The sequence below is a fragment of the Suncus etruscus genome, chromosome 10 (assembly GCF_024139225.1).
Source record: "Suncus etruscus isolate mSunEtr1 chromosome 10, mSunEtr1.pri.cur, whole genome shotgun sequence".
NCBI lineage: Eukaryota > Metazoa > Chordata > Mammalia > Eulipotyphla > Soricidae > Suncus > Suncus etruscus.
The window spans coordinates 88,770,684-88,792,439 of NC_064857.1; the positions used below are offsets into that span (position 1 = coordinate 88,770,684).

The window sequence follows — 21,756 nt, forward strand, 5'->3', positions numbered from 1 at the left end:
AGTCACTCCTGGCAGGCTCAGGGGACCAAATGGGATGCTGGGATTCGAACCAGTGACCTTGAGGCTCATGAGATATTAACTCTAGAAGGATAGGGCAGCTGTTACTTACTAAAGAGAACAGAGAAATACTAGAACATTAACTCTGACAAAGAAGGCTGTTTCGGTGAACTAAAAAGGAGTACTGAAAATCCAAATTATTTTAGGTATTTTTTCATGAATAAAAGTGGGAAAGAGGGTTATGGTACCCAGTTTTTCTACAATTTGAATTCCAAATGTTTATTGTTCAAATAACTAATTTTAAAGCATTGATTCATAGCTTCAGTGTAGAAGTGATGGTCAAGTTCCTAAGCCAACTCACTTTTAGCCAAAGCAGACAGTAAAAAAGAATGGGGCTGAGGAAGAGTATTAACCTGAACATTAGACCAGTTGTGCACTGCTTTTTAAGTCACTTAGAATCTCTAAGCCATGATTTTTCCATCTTGTAATGTGAGAGTGCCGAACGAGAATAGATAATCCTACTTAGTTCTAAATTTCTGTGATCACATGCACAGTGGAATCACTATATATAACACAGTATTATGGAAAATTGTATTTCAGATTTTAACATGCCTGGAACACATGTTCCTTCAAACTCAGGAAGCTGAATCTTTACAGCTACTGGTGGGACTACTGCCAATGAGAACCCCTTTGAGGCATGAACTCCAGATGCATCATTATTATTTTTATTAATAGGGACTCCTATTTGCTTTCTCCAGATTTGGGGCTTTTTTGTTTTTGTTTTAAAGCCACACCTGGAGGTGCTCAGGGCTTACTTCTGGCTTTGCACTCAGGAATCACTCTTGGCAGGAACTGAACCCAGGGTGGTCACGTGCAAGGCAAGTGCCTTACTCCCTGGACTATGGCTCCGGCCCTTCTCTGGATCTTAGAGATTTTGCTTAAACTGTCAAATCTCAGGGATTAGAGACTTCAGCAATGTATGAGATAGGAGCATCAGCTAAGAACACTCTGGCTTTGGTCTCTGAAATTCTAAAATAGAAAGGGTAGAGTTTCTATCTCTTCCAACAGGGGAGTACTTTATGTTACTGATGTCATTCTGCATGAATTAAATTTTTGGTTCAGTGATGCCTGCACAGTTTTCTTGCATAAACAATGAAGTTTATTTTTCTGATGTTTACAATCACTATACAAAATTACAAACTTTTAGCTCTGCATTTTTCTGAGGTATCTTTCAGAAATTATTTTATAATCATATAAAAAACTTTTCTGACTTCTCTTGGTGACTCAATCAAGGATTTTTTGTTAAAATTAAGTATTAAATCTGGGGGTTTGTAGTATAACCCGATGGTAGAACATGTACTTTTTTCCTTCCCCCTGCCTCACTAGAACATGTACTTTTTGCATGTGTGAAGCCCTAGATTTGATCTCTACCAATACAAAAAATAATTCTAGAATACTAATACTACACTTTTCATGGCTATACTTTCTGTTCATTGTGATAAGGAAATTAGTATTTTTTAATTCCATTTACTCATATTTTTTGAGGGAGTAGGAGACAAGGGTTTGGGCCACATTGCCATGTTCAGGGCTTACTTCTGGCTCTATGCTCAGAATCACTCCTGACCATGCGTGGAGGACCATACATGGTGCCAGAGATCCAAGCCAGCACCTTACCGTATACATATTCCACCCTCTAATCACATCTTTAACGTATGGAAGTTCTACTTTGTTTACTAAAATAAGAAATGCATAAAGTATGAATAAATAGGTATATAGAAGGAAGATTAATATAGTGCTTATTATATACTTAGATTCTTGAGCCACATTACCTAAATTTGAATCCTAACTTTATTACTTCTGAGGTCTCTGATCCTGTGAATGCCCTAACTTCTATACCTCAAAATTTCATCATCTGTCAAATAGGAATAAATATAACTATTGTTATATATCAGAACATGATGTAAAATAATGCTCAGTCCTTAGAACAGGCATTTCACATGGCAAGCAATATGTTTTTATTGAATAAAAAAAAAAAGCAAACCTAGAACTTTATCTGTTGCCTGCTGTAGAATAACAGTACTTTGACCTATGACATATTGTACATTTTAGTGAGATCTGTCTTTTTATTTTATTTTTTTGGTTTTTGGGCCACACCCGGCGGTGCTCAGGGGTTACTCCTGGCTGTCTACTCAGAAATAGCTCCTGGCAGGCACGGGGGACCATATGGGACACCAGGATTCGAACCAACCACCTTTGGTCCTGGATCGGCTGCTTGCAAGGCAAAGGCTGCTGTGCTATCTCTCCGGGCCCTTTATTTTGTTTTTTGAACACTTGACCATGCTCAGTCCTTACTCTTGGCTCTGCAGTCAGGAATCACTCCTTTCAGACATTAGTGACCATATGGGATCAAACATGGGCTGGCTGCAAGCAAAGCAAATATCTTACGTGCTGTATTATTGCTTAGGCCCTTTACATTGTGTTATTTTCCAAAATTCTAACTTGATAGAACTTTTTTGTTTTTGTTTTGGGACCTAACCCAGTGGTGTTCAGGGTTTCTTGGCTCTTCAGGGATTCATACCTGGCCATGCTGAGGGGGAACCATATGGAATGCTGGGGATCAAATCCTGGTCAGCTATGTGCAAGGCAAACACCCTACATACTGTACTATCACTACCATCCCTTGGTAGAATTTCATATATAGATGATTATTTTCTTAAGAGGAAATTTAGGAATTAATAAATTATAAACATTTTGTCATACTTTTTCATTCATTTTGTTAATTGACAAATTTTGCTAGTTTATGATGAAGTGAACTATTATTCCATGTAATTGAATGTTGTATTTTGTATTTGTATTTCATGTAGTTGTAATGTTGAATGTTGAGATTTGTTTAGGTTATTTTATCACACTTGATAAGTTCAAAAAGGTTCTTGATAGAAACTTGAATTCTGTTTAAAGAAGATACAGTGAAAATGAACTCTGTAAATAATGTAAATCATAAGAAAATTGCTGGACCAGCTGGAGATGTAGCTCAGAAGTAGAGTGCTTGTCTTGCATGTGGGAGGTATTCAATTTCCAACTCCAGTCCCCCACAAATAAAACCAAGGTCCTATGTTCTGAAAAAAACTATATGAAGTCACAATACCTATGCAGAACAGTAAAACCAACAATAGTCCTCTTAAATTTATAGTTGACTTTGAAGAGTGTCTATATATGTACTACTTAATTACATTGTGATTTTTATTCTACTAAGAAAGTAATTAGAGATTCAAAGAGGTTTAGAAACTGAATCATGTTTATTAAATGTCAGATCAGAACTAGAATCCAGTTTTTCTGTTTTAAACCTTTGTAATTGTTTTTTACTTAATACCATTCATATAAAATATCCCAAAGATGGGGCCGGAGAGATAGCATGGAGGTAAGGCGTTTGCCTCTCATGCAGGAGGTCATCGGTTCGAATCCCGGCGTCCCATATATGGTCCTCCCGTGCCTGCCAGGAGCAATTTCTGAGCCTGGAGCCAGGAATAACCCCTGAGCACTGCCGGGTGTGACCCAAAAACCACAAAAAAAAAAAAAAAAAAATATCCCAAAGAATAGTATTACTTCCTTTAAAAAACTTCTTGCCAAATATCTATAAAATATCTTGTATATAATATATACATACTTTTTATATTCATCTATTATGATTATCTTCATTTAATTACTAAAATCCTAAAAATCTGGGACCGGTGAGGTGGTGCTGGAGGTAAGGTGTCTTGCAAGCGCTAGCCAAGGAAGGACCACGGTTCGATCCCCTGGCATCCCATATGGTCCCCCCAAGCCAGGGGCAATTTCTGAGCGCTTAGCCAGGAGTAACCCCTGAGCATCAAACGGGTGTGGCCGAAAAACAAACAAACAAACAAACAAAAAATCCTAAAAATCTATGCCTAAGCTAATTATGCTGGTGATTATTTTCCTATATAAAGGCAAAAATAGGGGCTGGAAAGATTGTGGACTGTGTAGGGAGCTTGCCTTTTCTGTGGCTGACCTGGCTTTGATCCATATGGTCCTCCAAGACTAGCCATTACTGATCCCTGAGCATAGGGCCAGGAATAACTCCTAAGGCACTGCCAGCTATGGTCTAAAAAACAAAACAAAAAAAGCAATAAAAACAATCTTTTATAGATTACATGCTTTATGTTCTGGACCTCTAGGTCTGATCCTCAGCTCTTTTGGTTTCTTGCACACTGTTAGTGTCCTTCCTCAACATTGCTGGGTGTGGTCAAATAGGTACTTGGGGAAGTAGCCTCACATTAGAACCCTTGCCTTTGCATGTATTATGCCCTGGGTTTTAAAAATACTTCCATGGGGTTGGAGTGATAGCACAGAGGGTAAGGCTTTTGCCTTGGACATAGCCTACCTGGGTTTGATCCCCCGCATCCCATATGGACCCCTGAGTCTGCCAGGAGTGATTTCTGAGTGCAGAGCCAAAGTAGGTCCTAAGCACTACTTGCTGTGGCCCCAGCCCAAATAAAGAATCCTACTCTAAAACATTGTTATAGAATTTTAAGACCTGAAAATACATATAGAATGGCTTCTACCTAATTTCTAAATTCTAAAGAACTAACCTATATTTATAAATTTTTTTGGGGGGGGTTCACACCCGGCAGCACTCAGGGGTTACTCCTGGCTCTGAGTTCAGATATTGCCCCTGGCATGCACGGGGGGCCATACGGAATGCCGGGATTTGAACCACCGTCATCCTGCAAGCAAGGCAAACACCTTACCTCCATGCTATCTCTCCAGCACCTATATTTATAAATTTTATAAAAGAATCAATGCAATGTTCATGGGATCATAACATTTTGCTAACTATATCTAGCTCTCCACCTTTCTTCCCCCCCTTCCATTCTTTCCTTTCTATCATTAAAATGTTTGTTAAAAATAATTTTTCAAAGATGTAGACTTTCTACTCTTTAGTCAAGGGCTAAGAAATAGTATACTATTTGTGGAAGGTATAAGCTAGCACATGAAAGCTACCTGAACACTAAGAAAAAACAAGACACCATTTGGTTTCTACAGTGATTTTAAAGATAATATTCTGATATGAAATCATTTTCTTTACAGATGATGAAGAACGAGAACTTCAGATAGATCCTGCTGATTATGGAAAGCAACGTTTTAATGATGTTCTTTAAGTCATAAAAAAAGTTCAGAAAACCTAAAGTGCTGTAAAATGGAGTAATTTACACTTTGTTGTTTTTTACTTTTGTTGTAAAGATCAATTTTATCAGTTGTAAAGATACATTGATAGACTTAAGGAAAAATTTAATGAAGGAAAATACCTGTGTATATATGTGAACTTTTTCATATTGTATTATCAAGGAAGAGACTTTTTGGTTATGATACAGTTGAGCCAAAAATAAAATAAGCAAACTGTAATCTTTGCATTTAAAGCAAAATGTGTAATTTACATTTTTCAATCTTAATTCTTTCCACAGATGGACAAAAAGGAAAATATGGTTGTACATTTTATATCTTGCACATAGAATACCCAGTTCCTCCACTGAAAAAAATTTATATACTTAACATATTCTTGCTAGTCCAACAGATGTTATTGGTCCTCATCTCATGATCTCCACGAGTTATACCTAGAATAGTCACAGAAACAGAACCAGGATGCCAACAACTGGGCAATATGTGCAGAATCCCTCTCCTACTTTAATTTTACATGAGTGTTCATGTATTTTGAAAGGTAAACTTTCAGGTGAGAACTAATGGAGGATGAGATAACCTGCAAAGACATAACAGTATTTATGAGTTAAACCTTAAGTTCCTGGAATTGTAAAATGCATGATTGATAATATATTTTTAATTTTTTTCACATGTCCATACTAGAAACAGAACTGGCTAAAATTATAATATTTTTTCAGAGCTAAAGTTGACTTAAATGCCAGATTAAAAGAAGACTAAATTAACTTTGAAATGAATCTACAATCAATATTTCAAAGTTCCTCTGGTAGGTTTAGTACTTTTTTGAGTAGACTTTTGGAACTACTAAATAAGGAGTTTTAACAGATTTAATCAATGCACAGATAAATAGAAGTACAGTGAGTTCTACAGCCATTTTATTAAAATAGCCTAAAGTTTATAATAAAGATGAAGATTCTTTGTAATCAGTGTTAGTTAAGAACCCATAAACCTCATATTTGCTAGACTTACAAAATTATTTCAAAAGCACTTGTCTTTTTTGACACTTCAGTAGAATGTGTAAGCTAGCTAACCCTGTGTTCTAATTTAAAATATTTTAAGTTTTATCCAGGCCCCTTCCCAAGAAGTTCTTAATCATAAGGAGAAATTTAGAGTTGTTAACTGTTTTACAAGAAATACTGTTAATGGAACATAAATATACATGCAATATTTTTTTTTACTGTACTCAGGTTTTAGTAAAATTCAAATGTATAGAAGTGAAAAAGTATTCACCTATTGGAGGTACAAAAAATTCTTATAATACAGCTTGAAATTACTTGGTGACCAGGAAGTGATATAATTTACTAAAATTGTTTTTCTACCATATAAAAAGTAAGACTTTGCTAATAGTAGAGTTGGGTCTACACTGAGTATGTTAACTCACTTTTTAAGAAATAAAGTTAAAGGGAATGATTGTGCACCTTTGGGTGTTAGTGTGGGAAGACGAATCTAAGAAGTACTCCTAATACTACTTTATATAATACTGTAAAATATTTTCATGAAAACCATGAACTTTTCTGCCTTAGTTCTTTTGTCATAAAAAGAATGATCTGGTTACTTGGTAGCTATTACTCACAGAGCAAAATTTCTCCAATTAGCATTCTAGACATTTTATAAATTGCAAAATCTTGGACCAATTGATAATATTTTTGACTGTATTAACATTTTAGTGCTATAAAATGCGTGACTCTTAAAATTCTCACATTCTGCAATCTGTATTAGACATGCTGGTTTTATAATGTTTTACTTCTGCCTTAAGATTTAGGTTTTTTAAATGTATTTTTGCCCTGAATTATGTGTTAATTTGATGGAAACTGCTTTTAAAATCATTCCTTACTGGGTTCTAATAAATTAAAGATTAAACTTGTTTCACTATTTTGCTGATTCTGATACATGTATATACAGCATGCTCATGTGATACAAATAGTTATATTTCAATACTCAAATTTTTGTCAGTTAAGAATTTAAAGCTAAGTTAAACTAGAATGATAGGAAATTTTATACTAGGGCTGTTTACATCAGTACTCATTTGATAAACACTGAATGATCCAAACACTGAAATTTGTTGTTACAGGTAGTAAGAATACAACAAAGGTTAAGACAACCTTTCTACTCACATGAAACCTAACATTCAAATGGGAGCAGTCAGACAATATATAAGTAAACACTTGAACCAGGGTCTGAGGGATGGCTAGGAAAGCTGTGCTGCTGGCTCAGGTCATTCTAGGGCCAAATAATTTTAACAGTGATAAGAGATAATAAATGTAACTTTACAGTTGTGTAGTTAAGAGTATTGTGAGAAGGTAGGAAAAGAGATTAGACTGAAGAGATATAAAGTGGTAAGATATGGAGAAGTTTCTTAGATCACTGCTCCCAATCCACAGGATAAAGTGTAGGGTCTGCGGGGAGAGCTGAGGTTGGGGGAGCATGCCCTGCATATGCTAGAACCCAAATTCAATCTCTGCTACAGTATGACCCTCCAAGATAGAGCTCTAACCACAGTTAGACCCTATTGGACCATCTGGCCAAGTTGACCAAGTATCACTGGGAGTAGTCCTCAAGTCCTTTGAGCACTTGCTCAGAAGTTCCCGCCTGCCCCAAACAAAATGCAAAATATAAAACTACATGCAAGGGGGCTGGAGCCGTGGTTCAGCGGTAGGGCATTTGCCTTGCACGTGGCTGACCCAGGACGGACAGTGATTTGATCCCCAACATCCCATCTGGTCCCCCAAGCCAGGAGCAATTTCTGAGCGCAGAGCTAGGAGAAACCCCTGAGCGTCACTAGGTGTGGCCCCACCCCCCAAATTACATGCAAGGATGATTCCAATAAAATGTAAATAGGACTTCAAAATACGTATTTATTTTTAAATCTTAATATTGTTTGCTTTGGGGTTTTTCATGTATAATCATGTAACAGATTTGTTAGAATATAAAAATAATCTTCTAAAAACATTTATAATGGTAATGTAGCTAAGTGTCAAAGAACAAGCCTCGCATGTATGAGGTCCTGGGTTTGATCCAAATACTAAAAATAAAATAAAAAGTACTTTATTTCCCGGTGTATAAGACGACTGGGCATATAAGACGACCCCCTAATTTTGCAGTTAAAACATAGGTTTAGGCCCATATTCGCTGTATCTGACAGAACGATCCTGTGCTGCAACTGTATGTACCACAAGCAAAGGTTCAAAGGTTCTACTGTAATAGACTTCCTCTCTGACTCTGGCCAATCTGAGCAGGTTTTTGACAGTGAAGATTCTGGACCAGAACATTGTCTAATTTGCATGCATCAAAAACCTGCTTGGATTGCTGAGTTAGAGGCGGTCCGAGCAGCCTGGCAGTGATTGGTCCCTTTATAGGCACCTTTTCTGGCAATTCCCTGGTGCATCAGCTAATCTCCCCCACTACATGAACCAAACAACACCCCATCCTCCGACCCTAGCACTGAACCACCAACACGGTTAGCTAGGTTTTGCCAGAAGTGGCCCCCCGATCTCCTGAGTACTATTTGGGAGCCCCCAAGAAAGAGATTTGGAAACTCTGCGGCCTGATTATTATTTTTGTTTGTTTCGTTTAGCAGCATATTGAAACATTTTTTGGGATATACTCGGCATATAAGACGACCCCCGATTTTCGGTTGACTTTTTTTTGTTTGTTTCAAAAGTCGTCTTGTACGCCGGAAAATACGGTATATTTTTTGAGAAAGATAACTTTTTTTTTTTTTTTTTTTTTTTTTGGTTTTTGGGCCACACCCAGTGACGCTCAGGGGTTACTCCTGGCTATGCGCTCAGAAGTCGCTCCTGGCTTGGGGGACCATATGGGACGCCGGGGGATCGAACCTCGGTCCATCCTAGGCTAGCGCAGGCAAGGCAGGCACCTTACCTCCAGCGCCACCGCCCGGCCCCAAGAAGAGAAAGATAACTTTTAATATCAGCTTACCTTGGAATTTCTGTTTCCTCATGTCTTGCCCTGTGGTTCTAATAAGTCATTGTACACAAAATATTTCCAAAGCCTAGGCTTAGATATTACTTCTAGGTCATATTCAGCTGATTTGATCTACATCTAGTTCTAACATTCAAAGACTCTCCTTTACTATGAGTTCTAAATGAAAATTCAATCAACTATTCCAGAAAATCCAACCAACATATTAGGGGAGGGAATACTAGGCCAACTGCATAAAGAATAGGGATCTCTGCGAGTTCAGTGCAAGAACTTAATGGAATGGAGAGTTAGTACAGGGGTTAAGGTGCTTGCCTTGTATGCAATTGACCCTGGTTTGATCCCTGGCACTGAGTACCATGACAAGTGATCAATAAGTAAAGCTAAGTGGTGTGACCAAAACAAAACAAACAACAACTAGAAATTAAAAGAAAAAAATCCAGGGCCAGAGCGATAGCATAGAGGTAGGGCATTTGTTTTGCACTTGGCCAATGTGAGATGGACCTGGGTTCGATCCCTGGTATTCCCGAGCCTGCCAGGAGTGATTTCTGAGTGCAGAACTGGGAGTAAACCCTGAGCACCACCAGGTGTCGCCCAAAAACAAACAGAAAAACTGTTGTAGAGAGTACAATGGGCAATTGCCATAACCAAACACAAAACCAAAAAGGACTTGTATGTTTCCAGATTGTTGAACTAGCTTCCATTTCTGCTATTACCTTTATTCTCATACCACCTCAAGTACCTCAAAGCTCGGACATTTCAGCAGGTTTTGTTTTCTTAGTTGGTCAGCTGAAAAAATCTGTTCCTCAAAACATCTTTAGTTTCACTTCAAAAAGTATGAGGGGAGAACCCAGAGGAATAGAATGCCTGCATTGACTTAAAAACATAAGGTCACAGGCCAGAGCAATAGTACAGTGGGTAAGGTTTGCTTTACACAGCCAAAACTGGATTCAATCCTCAGTACCCTATATGGCCCCCTGAGCACCAACCAGGGTTGATTCCCGAGCACAGAGCCAGGAGTAAGACCTGAGCACTGCAAGGTATGGTCCAAAAAGTAAAGAAAAAAAAATCCAGTTATGAGTTGTCACCAGTGCCACCACATGGCCTGAGTAGCATGAGCCTTGTAATTTTATCTATAACCTCCAGTATTGCAGTCTTGAAAGCTATAAGAAATAATGCAACAAACTAAAAGATGTGTGAGTGTCATGGTAAGCATCAGTGTGAACACCTACCTGCAGCGTGCCCTGGCAAGCTCTCGAATAAAATGAGTATTCCAGCTGAAAGAATAAAACCCACAGTGAGCACCGAGTGTGGAGACACTGCACCCTGAAATGTGACTTTGGTGTGCATCACAGAATGATGTGAGAACAACACAGCAGCTGTGTATGCAGGCCCAAGTCATTCAAACAACTTCAACAATAAGACTTGCATTTTTAAACCTCAGGTAGGGTTGTTACTAAAATTAAGACAGTAACAGGGCCCGGAGAGATAGCACAGCGGTGTTTGCCTTGCAAGCAGCCGATTCAGAGCCTAAGGTGGTTGGTTCGAATCCCCGTGTCCCATATGGTCCCCCGTGCCAGCTAGGAGCTATTTCTGAGCAGACAGCCAGGAGTAACCCCTGAGCACCACCGGGTGTAACCCGAAAACCAAAAAAAAAAAAAAAGGAAGAAAAAAAAGACAATAACTAACATTTAGGGATCAAGCAAAACACCTTGCTAAATGCTTTCACTAAACCTCATTTATCTTCACAATAGTCCACTATATTGAAACTAAAAGACCCTTGAATATAAATGACTGAGGTCAAAAACAATATAGCAGTTAACATCTTTAAAAAAGTACTTAAATGTTAAGTTGCAAAAGCATTTAGGTCTTTCTTTAACTTAACAGCTAACAATTAGATTGCATACAGGAGACAATAGCATGTGGTATAAAATGCAGAGCTTGAATCATAATATATCTTACTCTAATATTGAAGAAACATATATATATGTTTTTGATCCCTGGCATCCCATATGGTCCCCCAACACGGCCAGGAGTAATTTCTGAGCCTAGAGCCAGGAGTAACCTGAGCACTGCTTGATGTGGCTTAAAAACAAAAAATAACAAATGCTTGATAAGGGGCTAGAGTGTGGGTAGCACACTTGGCCTTCCATATGGCTGACCTGGGTTCAATCCCCAGCATCACATATGGTACCCGAACACCATCAGGAATAATTCTTGAGGACAGAGCCAGGAAGTAATCCCTAAGCACTGGCAGGTGTGGTCTTCAAATAAAAATAAAAAATACTTGCTAATGGAGTATTTGGGTTTTGAAGAATGGAGTGCTGACAGAAAATTTGGAACTTTTTCCAATTTTTTTTTTTTTTTTGGTTTTTGGGTCACACCTGGCAGTGCTTGGGGGTTACTTCTGGCTCTGCGCTCAGAAATCACCCCTGGCAGGCACGGGGGACCATATGGGATGCCGGGATTCGAACCACCGACCTCCTGCATGCAAGGCAAATGCCTTACCTCCATACTATATCTCTGGCACCCCAATTTTTTTTTCTTTTGGGCCACAGTTGGTAGTACTCAGGGCTTTCTCCTGCAGCTCAGGGATCACTCCTAGTAGGCTCTGGTTTCCATATAAGGAAATTTCTAATTTTTGCCTGATTTGTTATTCTAATTTTCATTTGGGAGAAGAGACCCAGGAGATAGTTCAAGGGCTTGCATGCATGCTTTACATACAGGAGACAAGCGTTCACATTATATGGTCCCCTAAATGGCAGTTTATAGCCCTTGAGCACTGTTGGTTATGACCCTAAAACAAAAACAATACATCTGTAGAGTTGAGGATGTGGTCTTTCCATTGATGGGGGAAATGGCCATGTATCTACAGTAGAACATTTGTCTGGCATCTGTGAAGTCCCTATGCCTCACTCCCCTGACACACACACACACACACACACACACACACACACACACACAAATCAACTGGTGTAATTTATTTTTCTGTAGCTTTCTGTGACTGGATAATCGGAACTTTTGATTTTCATAAATTACAAAAATAAATTTTCAGGAATTTTTATTCCTTGAGTTATAAAAATATATACATGGGGGCACTTAATAAGTATTGCATTTCTACATTCTTGTACTAGGAAACTGTAGATTAGGATGCCTATAAACACTACAGTTCTAACAGGATTTCTGATAAGGCTCTCTGCAAACAACTAACCTACCCCACCCCTTCTCACACGGAGAAGGAACCATATTTTACAAGGGTTCTCTTCCTTACCTCTCAGACTTTCCTTCACTATTTCCTCCTTTCTCTAGTTCCTGGTACAAACTTCCGCTCAATGAAATCTCTCCTTCAGGCTTCCTCCTGTCTTATTTCCTAGATACTCTTCTGTTGTGTATGTAAATATTTTAGGGGATTATTATGTTACTGACCCTAATCTGATCGGTGATTGTGCCCTACCCTAGGGTGGTACCTGATTCTACTTCCACCATTGGGTGGTATCTGATCCCACCATTGGGTGGTACCTGATTCTGGGGGATAAAAACAAGGGTCTGTGGAAGGCGAGAGGCTTTTGGCTGGAATTTATGCTGGGTCTTTGGACTTCAGTCTTGTCCACCGAATCAAGCTAATATTTCCACAAGCCTGACTGTCTGCGAGCTGTTTACCCGCTGTTTCACCTCAGAACCTTCGGCTGGACGGGGTGGCAGATGTGTGCTCCGAGCTGGAGGGGAAAGACCTCACCCTCCATCCCACCATCATCCAGCCCCATTAAGGGCTGATTTGCAACACTCTTCCTTTTAGCAAACGGGTTTGTACTCCTCACTCGTTTCATGAAAGCCTTCCAGTGCTTTTACAAAGGAGGGAGATGGGGGTATTGGTGGTGGGAATGTTGCACTGTTGAAAGCCGGTATTCTTTTTATGACTGAAACCCAACTACAATCATGTTTGTAATCATGGTGCTTAAATTAAGATATCATTAAAAAAAAAAAGTCTTCCTGGGGCCGGCGAGATAGCATGGAGGTAAGGCATTTGCCTTTTGTGCAGAAGGTCGGTGGTTCGAATCCTGGCATCCCATATAGTCCCCTGTGCCTGCCAGGGGCGATTTCTGAGCATAGAGCCAGGAGTAAGCAAGCCCTGAGCGCTGCCGGGTGTGACCCTCCCCGCCCAAAAAATAGTCTTCCAAGAACTTGTGGGTTAGGGAGAGCTGAGAGACTGCTGCTGGTTGGACATCCTAGGTCCTATTGCCAGCAGTGCACGCTGCCCCAAGTAGTGTCCCTGAGCACTACTTGGGCGATTCTTATTCTTTCTTTTCCTTATCTTTCTTCTCTTTCTTGCATTTCTCGAATCACCGTCCTGCATGCTAGGCAAACATCCTACCTCCATGCTATCTCTCCGGCCTTTTTATTTTTCTTTCTTTCTTTCTTTCTTTCTTTCTTTCTTTCTTTCTTTCTTTCTTTCTTTCTTTCTTTCTTTCTTTCTCTTTCTTTCTTCTTTTTCTTCCTTCCTTCCTTTCTTTCTTTCTTTTTTGGTTTTTGGGCCACACCCGTTTTGACGCTCAGGGGTTACTCCTGGCTATGCGCTCAGAAATCGCCCCTGGCTTGGGGGGGGACCATATGGGACACCGGGGGATCGAACTGAGGTCCATCCTACGCCAGTGCTTGCAAGGCAGACACCTTACCTCTAGCGCCACCTTCCCGGCCCCTCTTTCTTTCTCTTTCTTTCTTTCTTTCTTTCTTTCTTTCTTTCTTTTCTTCTTCTTTCTTTCTTTCTTTCTTTCTTTCTTCCTTCCTTCTTCCTTTTTCTTTCCTTTTCTTCTTTCTTTCTTCCTTTTTCTTCCTTCCTCTTTCTGTTTCTCTCTTTCTTTCTTTTTCCAACAAGACTTCACTCTCGGAAGAGCAGACTGTTTGTGTGTGTGTGTGTGTGTGTGTGTGTGTGTGTGTGTGTGTGTGTGTGACAGGAGCCAGCTCAAAGGGCTGAGGGGGGGAGGGAGGGAAAGGGAGTGGTGTGTGTGTGTGTGTGTGTGTGGTGTGTGGTGTGTGTGTCCGTGTCCTCTCCAGAAGAATGAGCAAGCGAGAGTTCTGGGGTTGGGCATCGATACTTGGGACCTGACAGACAGAAGCCGACGAGTCAGGGTCAGCCCTGCGCTACGGGCCTTTAGGGTCGGAACGTGGAGGGGAAGCAGCCGGCCTCTTGGGGTGGGAGAAAACAGATCCTGAAGCAGAACGGCTCCAAGCGTCCGGCGACGGAGCGGGGAAAGGAGAACCCATCCTGAGGCAGCGAGCGAGCAAGGGAGCGAGCGACCTCAACGCCGCCGCCTCCGCTGCTGCCCCAGGGAAGCGCGATCTCCACAGGACGGAGTCTCGCTCTCTCTCCTCAGCGCGCCAAGCCGCGAGCCCCGCCCCGCCCCTGGTCCCGCCCTTCCCTGACCCCGCCCACCCGACAACTCCCTGGGCCCCGCCCACCACAAGGCGCGCCCGGGCGAGCGGCCGGCTCAGTCCTAGCCCCGCCTCCAGCCGGGCTGGAGGCCGCGCTGCCCCGCCCGGCTTCACCTCAGCAGTTCCGTTAGCAGCGAGCGGGAGGCGGAACCGCCCGGCTGGCCACGCCCCCGCCTCCTCCCCCCGCAAACGACCCCGCACGGCCGGCTACGGAAGCCCCCGAGGCACACACCTCCTCCCCCGCTCCTCTCCGCGCCTCGGGCTGGCTTCGCGTGAACTTCGCCCGGTCCCCAGGCGCTGCGCGGCGCTGTGTGCCGCCTCCAGCACTGCGAAGCGGAGCGGCGCGCCTCGTCTCGTCCCGTCGGGTCCGGTCTCGTCTCGCCGCGTCGCCAGCCGGCCGCGAGCTCCGCGCCGCAGACGCGAAAGTTGTTTCGCTCCTTCCCTTTCCGGCCTCGCATTCCTTCGCGTCTCCCCTCCCTCCCTCCCTCCGGGCCGGCGGGGCGGGGAGCGCAAGGCGCCTGCGCGGCGCGAGCGCGAGCGGCCGCTTGCATCCGGGTCCTCGCCGTGCGGTGCAGCAGGTCGGTAGGCGGGAAATGGCGACGGGCTGAGGGAGCCGCTGCTGCCGCTGCCGCCGCGCCGCCGCGGACGACGAGAGGCGGGGAGACGCCGAGCGAGCGCCTGGAGCCGCCGCCCGCCGCGAGGAGCCCTCGGTCGCCGCGCAGCTCGGTAATCGCCGCCCCGCGGGGACGCCGCGCCGCAGCCTGTTCGCACTGGCGGGCCGTCGGGGGGCGGCGGGCGCGGGGGCGCCCGAAACCTGGCAGCCCGTCGGCCTGGCCGTGCAGCCGCGCTCGCTCGCTCGCTCCTCCCGCCCCGGGCCGGGAGGCGCGCACTTCCCGCGGCTTTGTGGCTCCGAGGCCGAGGCCTGGCCGGGTCGTGATTGGGGGTTCGGGTTTCACTCCGCCGCCCACCCCGCCCGGCGGGACCTTCCTCCCCCGTCGCCCTGTCGCCCCGTCTCGGCCCGGCCTGGGCCCGCCTTTGCTCTCTAGGCTCCGTGCCTTCTGCTCCGGAGTGCAGCTTTTGCAGCAGGGCCGTGAGGTGTGTGTGTGTGTGTGTGTGTGTGTGTGTGTGTGCGCGAGTGCGCGCGCGCGTGCCTGGGGGTCCGGGGGAAGCCGGCGTCGCTTTCCTTCGGGGAGGGGGCCGCGTTGCAAGGCGCCTTTCCCGAGGGAGGTCCTGGAAGAAGGGATCCCGCTAAGTTTGGCTCCGCTCCGAGGTCGTTCCGCGACGGCGGCGTTGACACGGCTCACTTTGTCAAGCCCAGAGGAGTGCAGCCAGCCCCGGGGGGGGGGGGTGGAAAGGCCTCTTGTTCCTCCCAGGGGCCGGCTTGGAAGGCGACTGACTCGCCGCCGTGCCTTGCTTGTTGTGTTGTGCTTCAGACCCTTTTCCACCTAAGGACACGGGATGCTGGCTAAGGCTCGCCTAAGGAAATGGTGTTTATTTACTTCTCACCCTAGCGGTGGCTGCACGTGTGAAGGATGCCAAGCAAGCACTTCGCAGGGAGTACCTGGGGGAAGCCCGCCGAGAGCCTGGCGGAGATCCTAAACTGCCGGGAGAGCCTGCAAAGAAGCGGACTTCGTGAGCTGTCCCTCCCAGGCAGTGATTTACCTCTCGGATGCTAATGACAGGAGGCCCCGACGGGACTCTACAAAGGGAGGGACTCGTGGGGATGGAGTCGGCTTGGTCGTTTGCACGTGGTGAATTTCTGGACACACCGTTTCCTTGGTCCTTGCCAGCTTTTAAAATGTCCTTGTCCGCGGCTGTTGCTGGACACCAGGCAAGGGAAGGGCGAGATAAAACTAGTTTGTAGGCTCAACTTAGTCCTCTTAAAAATGGTTGTTGTACATCTGTTTGTTGTTCAGAAAGAGAACGAATGGGACTGTTGGTGTTTTTCAGAATCTGCTTTTGGGATCTTGTTGAATTTGTGTGTGTATGTGTGTTTTTAACTAATCAGATTAAGGTCTTGTTTGTATGTGAGTGTATGTGTTTGTCTGCTGCTGATGATCCAACGAGTCTTCGTGCTTTACCCTTTTGTTTTCTTTTTTTTTTTTTTTGGTGCTTTACCTTTAAGCCACATCCCTGGCCCCTCCAATTTAAGTTCTTAAGTCGAAGTTCTTTGGGTCAAAGAGATTATACAGTGGGCGAGGGAGGCACTTACATTGCACTCTACCACACATCGTTTCCTGAGTCCTGCCAGGAGACATCCCTGAGCACAGTGCCAATGCCAGGAGTATTCCGAGCCCCTTTCAGTGAGGCATTACAATGGGCGGAGGGGGGGAGAAAAAGAAAGAAGAGGACGAAATAATGAGACTTTATAATTTATTATTTGATGTTGATAACTCACAGTTCAGTTGTCTAGGTACAATATAGAAGATTTCACAGTTGCTGCGTGTTAGGATTGTATTTCAGTAATAAGCAGAAACATAATATTATAGTGGTGATTTGGTAGAATCCCTCCAAGATCATAAAATCAAAATAAATGGAAGTCTTAGGTAAAAAGCAGTCTTTAAGGATTGAGTGGGACCAAAATGTGGGGAATAGGAAGCAGTGTAGAGGACCTAATGAATTCTTGCTGAATTGATTTGTTTACAAGTGTGACTTCAAGGGATTACATTAAATTGTTGCTCTGATGTAGCAGTTGTATTTTTTTTTTTTTTTTTACTTTTCTGATAGTTTAACATTACTTTTTAATTTTTTGGCCACACCCAACAGTGCTCAGGGCTTATTCCTGACTGCTCAGGGGACCACATTAAGCCAGGGCTGAAAGTAGTTATATAAGGAATAAGAAGTAAATTCCTTAATCTTTGTATGTTTGTAACTCTAAATTGGATTGACATTTTATAATCTATTCTACATAATGCCTCTTGAGCATTTTGTTTGAACTAGTAAATCGGGTGTTTTTTTTGTTTTCGTTTTCATCATTTCTAAAAGTACTGGAGCAAGTTTTCCCTTCCCTGGGTTTTCAGGCTGATTCCCATATTTGAAATTTCTGCTAAAGAGGTTTCTACACAAGATACTATTTAACAGTTTTGGAGCTAGTTTAAAACAACACAAAACAGGGACCTATCTTTCAGTAAGGATGTACTTGATAGACTTGAAATTAGAGAACTAACTTTAGATTGGTGTAAGATGTATTAAATTATCTCAATCATAGACTTTTATTTACCCCCTTTGGTTTTTGGGTCACACCCTGCAGCACTCGGTTTATTCCTTGCATGCTCAGGGGACCATATGGGATGCCAGGGATTGAATTTGCATGTGGCAGCACATGCAAGGTAAACACCCTACCTGCTGTGCTATCGCTCTGGCCCCTCAGTCATGACTATATTAATACAATAAAGATGAAGAGGTTTGTTAGAATTTTAAATAAACCATGCTTTATAATGATATATGTAACTACATGTAATTTGAGTTGTGAAAGCATAAAATAGGAAAGATACTTTGAGTTATAAATATCTAGTTCACAAGGAGAATGCCACATAATGGTGCCCACTGAATTATTCTCTGGAGTTGGTTGAAAAGTTACCTAAGAAGGGTTGTGGTGTATGGCGCATGCTTTGCAAGTGGCTAGTCTGGGTTCAGTCCCTGACACAGCCTATGCCCTATGGCAGTGGTCAGCAACCTGCAGCTCGCGAACCACATGAGGCTCTACACTTTTAATGTGGCTCTTCTGTGTACCAGGCGGCTGCTCCAGGAGTCAGGACTCTGCTCCTAGCCTCTGTCAGTTAGCACCCTGTGTGGCTTTCAAAATAAATTTCAATCGTGGTTTTGGTGAAATTTGGCTCAGTTGAAAAAAAAGGTTGCCCACCACTGCCCTATGGTATTCCACACCAGCTAGGAATACAGAATTAGGAGTAAATTCCGAGTACTGTTGGATGTGGCCCACCTCAATGTAATTACCTAATCTTTGCTACCAAAGTGTTCTGTTTATTATTTTTAAAGTATATTCATTGAAGTACTGTGATTTATAATGCCGTTAATGATAGTTTCACGAGTACAAACTTCCCAGCACCAAACGAATCACTAGGCTATACCCATCTTTTCTCTCCAAAGGTCCCCAGTTCCTCTCTCACCAAACTTAGTTTTGTGGATCAAGTCTACCTTTTTTTTTTTTTTTTTTGGTTTTTGGTTTTTGGGTCACACCCGACCCGGCAGCACTCAAGGGGTTACTTGGCTCTACACTCAGAAATTGCTCCTGGTAGGCAAGGGGGACTGTATGAGATGCCTTACCTCCATGCTATCTCGCCGGTCCCAAGTCTTCCCTTTTTTAAATTCAGTTACTTTCATTTTTTGTTTTGTTTTTGGGCCACATCATCAATGCTCAGCAATTGCTTCTGGTTCTACATTCAGGAATTACTTTTGGTGGTACTTGGGATACCATATTGGGTGCTGGGGATCAAACCAAGATCAGTACATGCAAGACAAACACCTTACCAGCCACACTATATTCCCTTTGTTGCCTCAAACTTTTTTTGATTAATTTTGTGGTTTATAGTGTATTAATAATAATGGTTTCTCATACATATATTTCCAACATCACACTCCTTAACAGTGCACCCACTTATCTCTTCTAAGACCCCAACAGCCCTTACTTTGATTCCCCCAACTCAATTTTATGAGTTATCCTACTATGTTGCCTTTAGACCTTTGTTACTACTAACTTATTTTGCGTATTGGTAAGCCCCATATATGAGATATCATTCTGCATCTATCCCTTTTCTTTTTACTGATCTCAGCACGATACCTAGTTCCATCTGTGTTGCGGCAAATTGCATTTTTGTCCTTTGTCAGAGCTGCATAGTATTCTATTGTGTGTGTGTGTGTATACACACATATATATACCCCACAACTTTTTGTTTTATTAACCTGTAGATGTGCATTTGAGTTGTTTCTATATTTTGATTATTGTACTAAGAATGTCAGTGAGCCTATATCCTTTTGAATAGTGTTTGTATTTTGGGGGTGGAGCCAGGAAGTGGTATCATTGGGTCATAATGGGAACTCTTTTCTCTTACAATTTTTTTCTTTGAAAGAATTACCTCACCATTTTAACTGAATTGGGTATAATTAGGGTTATTTGCTCTACTTTGAAGATCTGAAGATAAATATTAAATATAGGACATACTCTAAATCCATTTAATTGCAATTTTAGTTTTTATTTGGCATTTAACATAAGTTATATATCTAAGCCAGATATATTCATTATTGGTTATATAGCCACATTTATTTAAAATGTAGCAAACTAATTGGATTGTTGGGGGAGTTTGGACTATGCTTAGCAAAACTCAAGGGTTAATATCTGGCTCTGTACTCAGGAGTTGATACCTGGTAGTGCTGGAGCCTGAACTGGAGCCTCATGCAAAGAAAATGCCGTCTTTTGTACTGTTGCTTTGCCCCCTGTAATTGGATTTATGTTATCAATAGGTAGTCTCGGTGATTGCAGTGATATAATCTGAGACTTGTTAACTTTAATTTTTCTTTTAACTCATGGATATATTATGGAATTTTTTATAAAATGTATTGTGAAATTGAAAGATAAATACCAGAATTTATCAACAAATTGGTATAATTCAGATTCTCAAAAAAAAAAAAAAAAAAAAAGGCTTGCTGGGGGCCTGAGTGATAACACAGCAGGCAGGGCATTTGCCTTGCTCTTAGCCAACCCAAGTTTAATCCCTGGTATACCATGGTCTCCTGAGCCTGCAAGGAGTAATTTCGAGCACAGAGCCAGGAATAACCTTTGAATACCACTGGTTGTGGCCTTAGTCCCTCCCCTCTAAAAAAAACTTGCTGGTAATACAAACAAGTGAGATTTCAGAGGGAGTGAAACATAGAAATAGGTTTTTTGCATGGTGTTTCGAGAAACTTTTGATTTTTGGACCACCAGAGTGGCTGCTGCTGCTTTCTGTTTGGGGATTGCTATGGTGCTCAGGGGACCATGAGGTGCTGGAGATCAAACCTGGAGCTTCTGCATGCAGAACTTGTTCTCTGCCCATTGAACTATCTCTTCCACTTGGGCCTAGCTTTTTTTTTTTTTTTTTTTTTTTTAATGTTTGAAACTATTTAAACACCATGATTTACAAAGTTGTTAATATAGTCATTTCAGGTATTCAGTGTTCTAATAGCAACCTCACTATCAGTGTGACCTTTCCTCTACCTTGAACTCAGTTACTGGTACCCCTGAATCTCCCCCTTAGAAGGCCCAGAATAATATATATTGTTTGTTACTATATACATATATATATACATATATATATATAATACACACATAAGTATGTTTTGTTTTGTTTTGTTTTGGGGGGGGCCACACCTAGCAGCACTCAGGAATTACTTCTGGTTCTGATCTCAGAAATCACTCCTGCCAGGCTCAGGGGACATAAGGCATGCCGGGAATTGAACCCAAGTCCAAACGCCCTACTACTGTGCTATTGTTCAGGCCCCAGTTGTCACAATATATAACTTAAAATGGTGTTGTTAAAGTCACTGAGGATTTACTGAGCTAGTTGAGCCTTCTGTTCTTTATGAGATGATTCAGGATTTACTGAGCTAGAGTTGATAGCTGAGCCTTTTGTGCTGTTTTCATTCAATGAATTTAGCGTACTTGCTGGTCTCTGCCTCTTTGCTTTTTAAGCCTCTGGTCTCTTTTGAGCATGCACTTCCTCTCTTTGTCTCTTCCCTCACATTTTTCAGTGTAAATTTCAAAGAAAACTATTTTGCTTTGCTGTTTCAAGCACCATTTCTCAGTAATTTATTTCTCGGGACCCCTGAATACTTGTTTGCTTAACTTGTTTTTGGGCCACATCCTACGATGCTCAGAGGTTACTCCTAGTTCTGCACTAAGGAATCACTCCTACAGGGCTGGTGGACCATATGAGATGCCAGGGATTGAACCCAGGTCTGCTGTGTACAATGCAAGAACCAAGTCTGCTGTGCTATGGCTCCAACCCTGGTGACCTTTTTTTTTTTTTAACACACACACACACACACACACACACACACACACACACACACACGAGAATATTTAGAATGGTTGTGGCTTGGTTGAGTAAGTTAGATAGTGGGAGTAGTATTGGTCATCAAAGAATGTAATAGACAGACTGGAGATAT

The 21,756-nt window shown here is 42.4% G+C and overlaps 1 protein-coding gene across 2 annotated transcripts in view; it reads left to right on the plus strand.

The window, feature by feature from the left end:
- Positions 1-7,093, plus strand: part of GOLM2 (golgi membrane protein 2) — an 88,084-nt gene extending 80,991 nt beyond the window's left edge. For both annotated transcript variants that reach the window (XM_049782498.1, XM_049782499.1), the window contains one exon: positions 5,104-7,093. In XM_049782498.1, coding sequence (XP_049638455.1) covers positions 5,104-5,174 — 71 coding nt within the window. In that variant the 3' untranslated portion in view covers positions 5,175-7,093. The remainder of the gene's footprint in view (positions 1-5,103) is intronic.
- Positions 7,094-21,756: the final 14,663 nt, after the last annotated feature.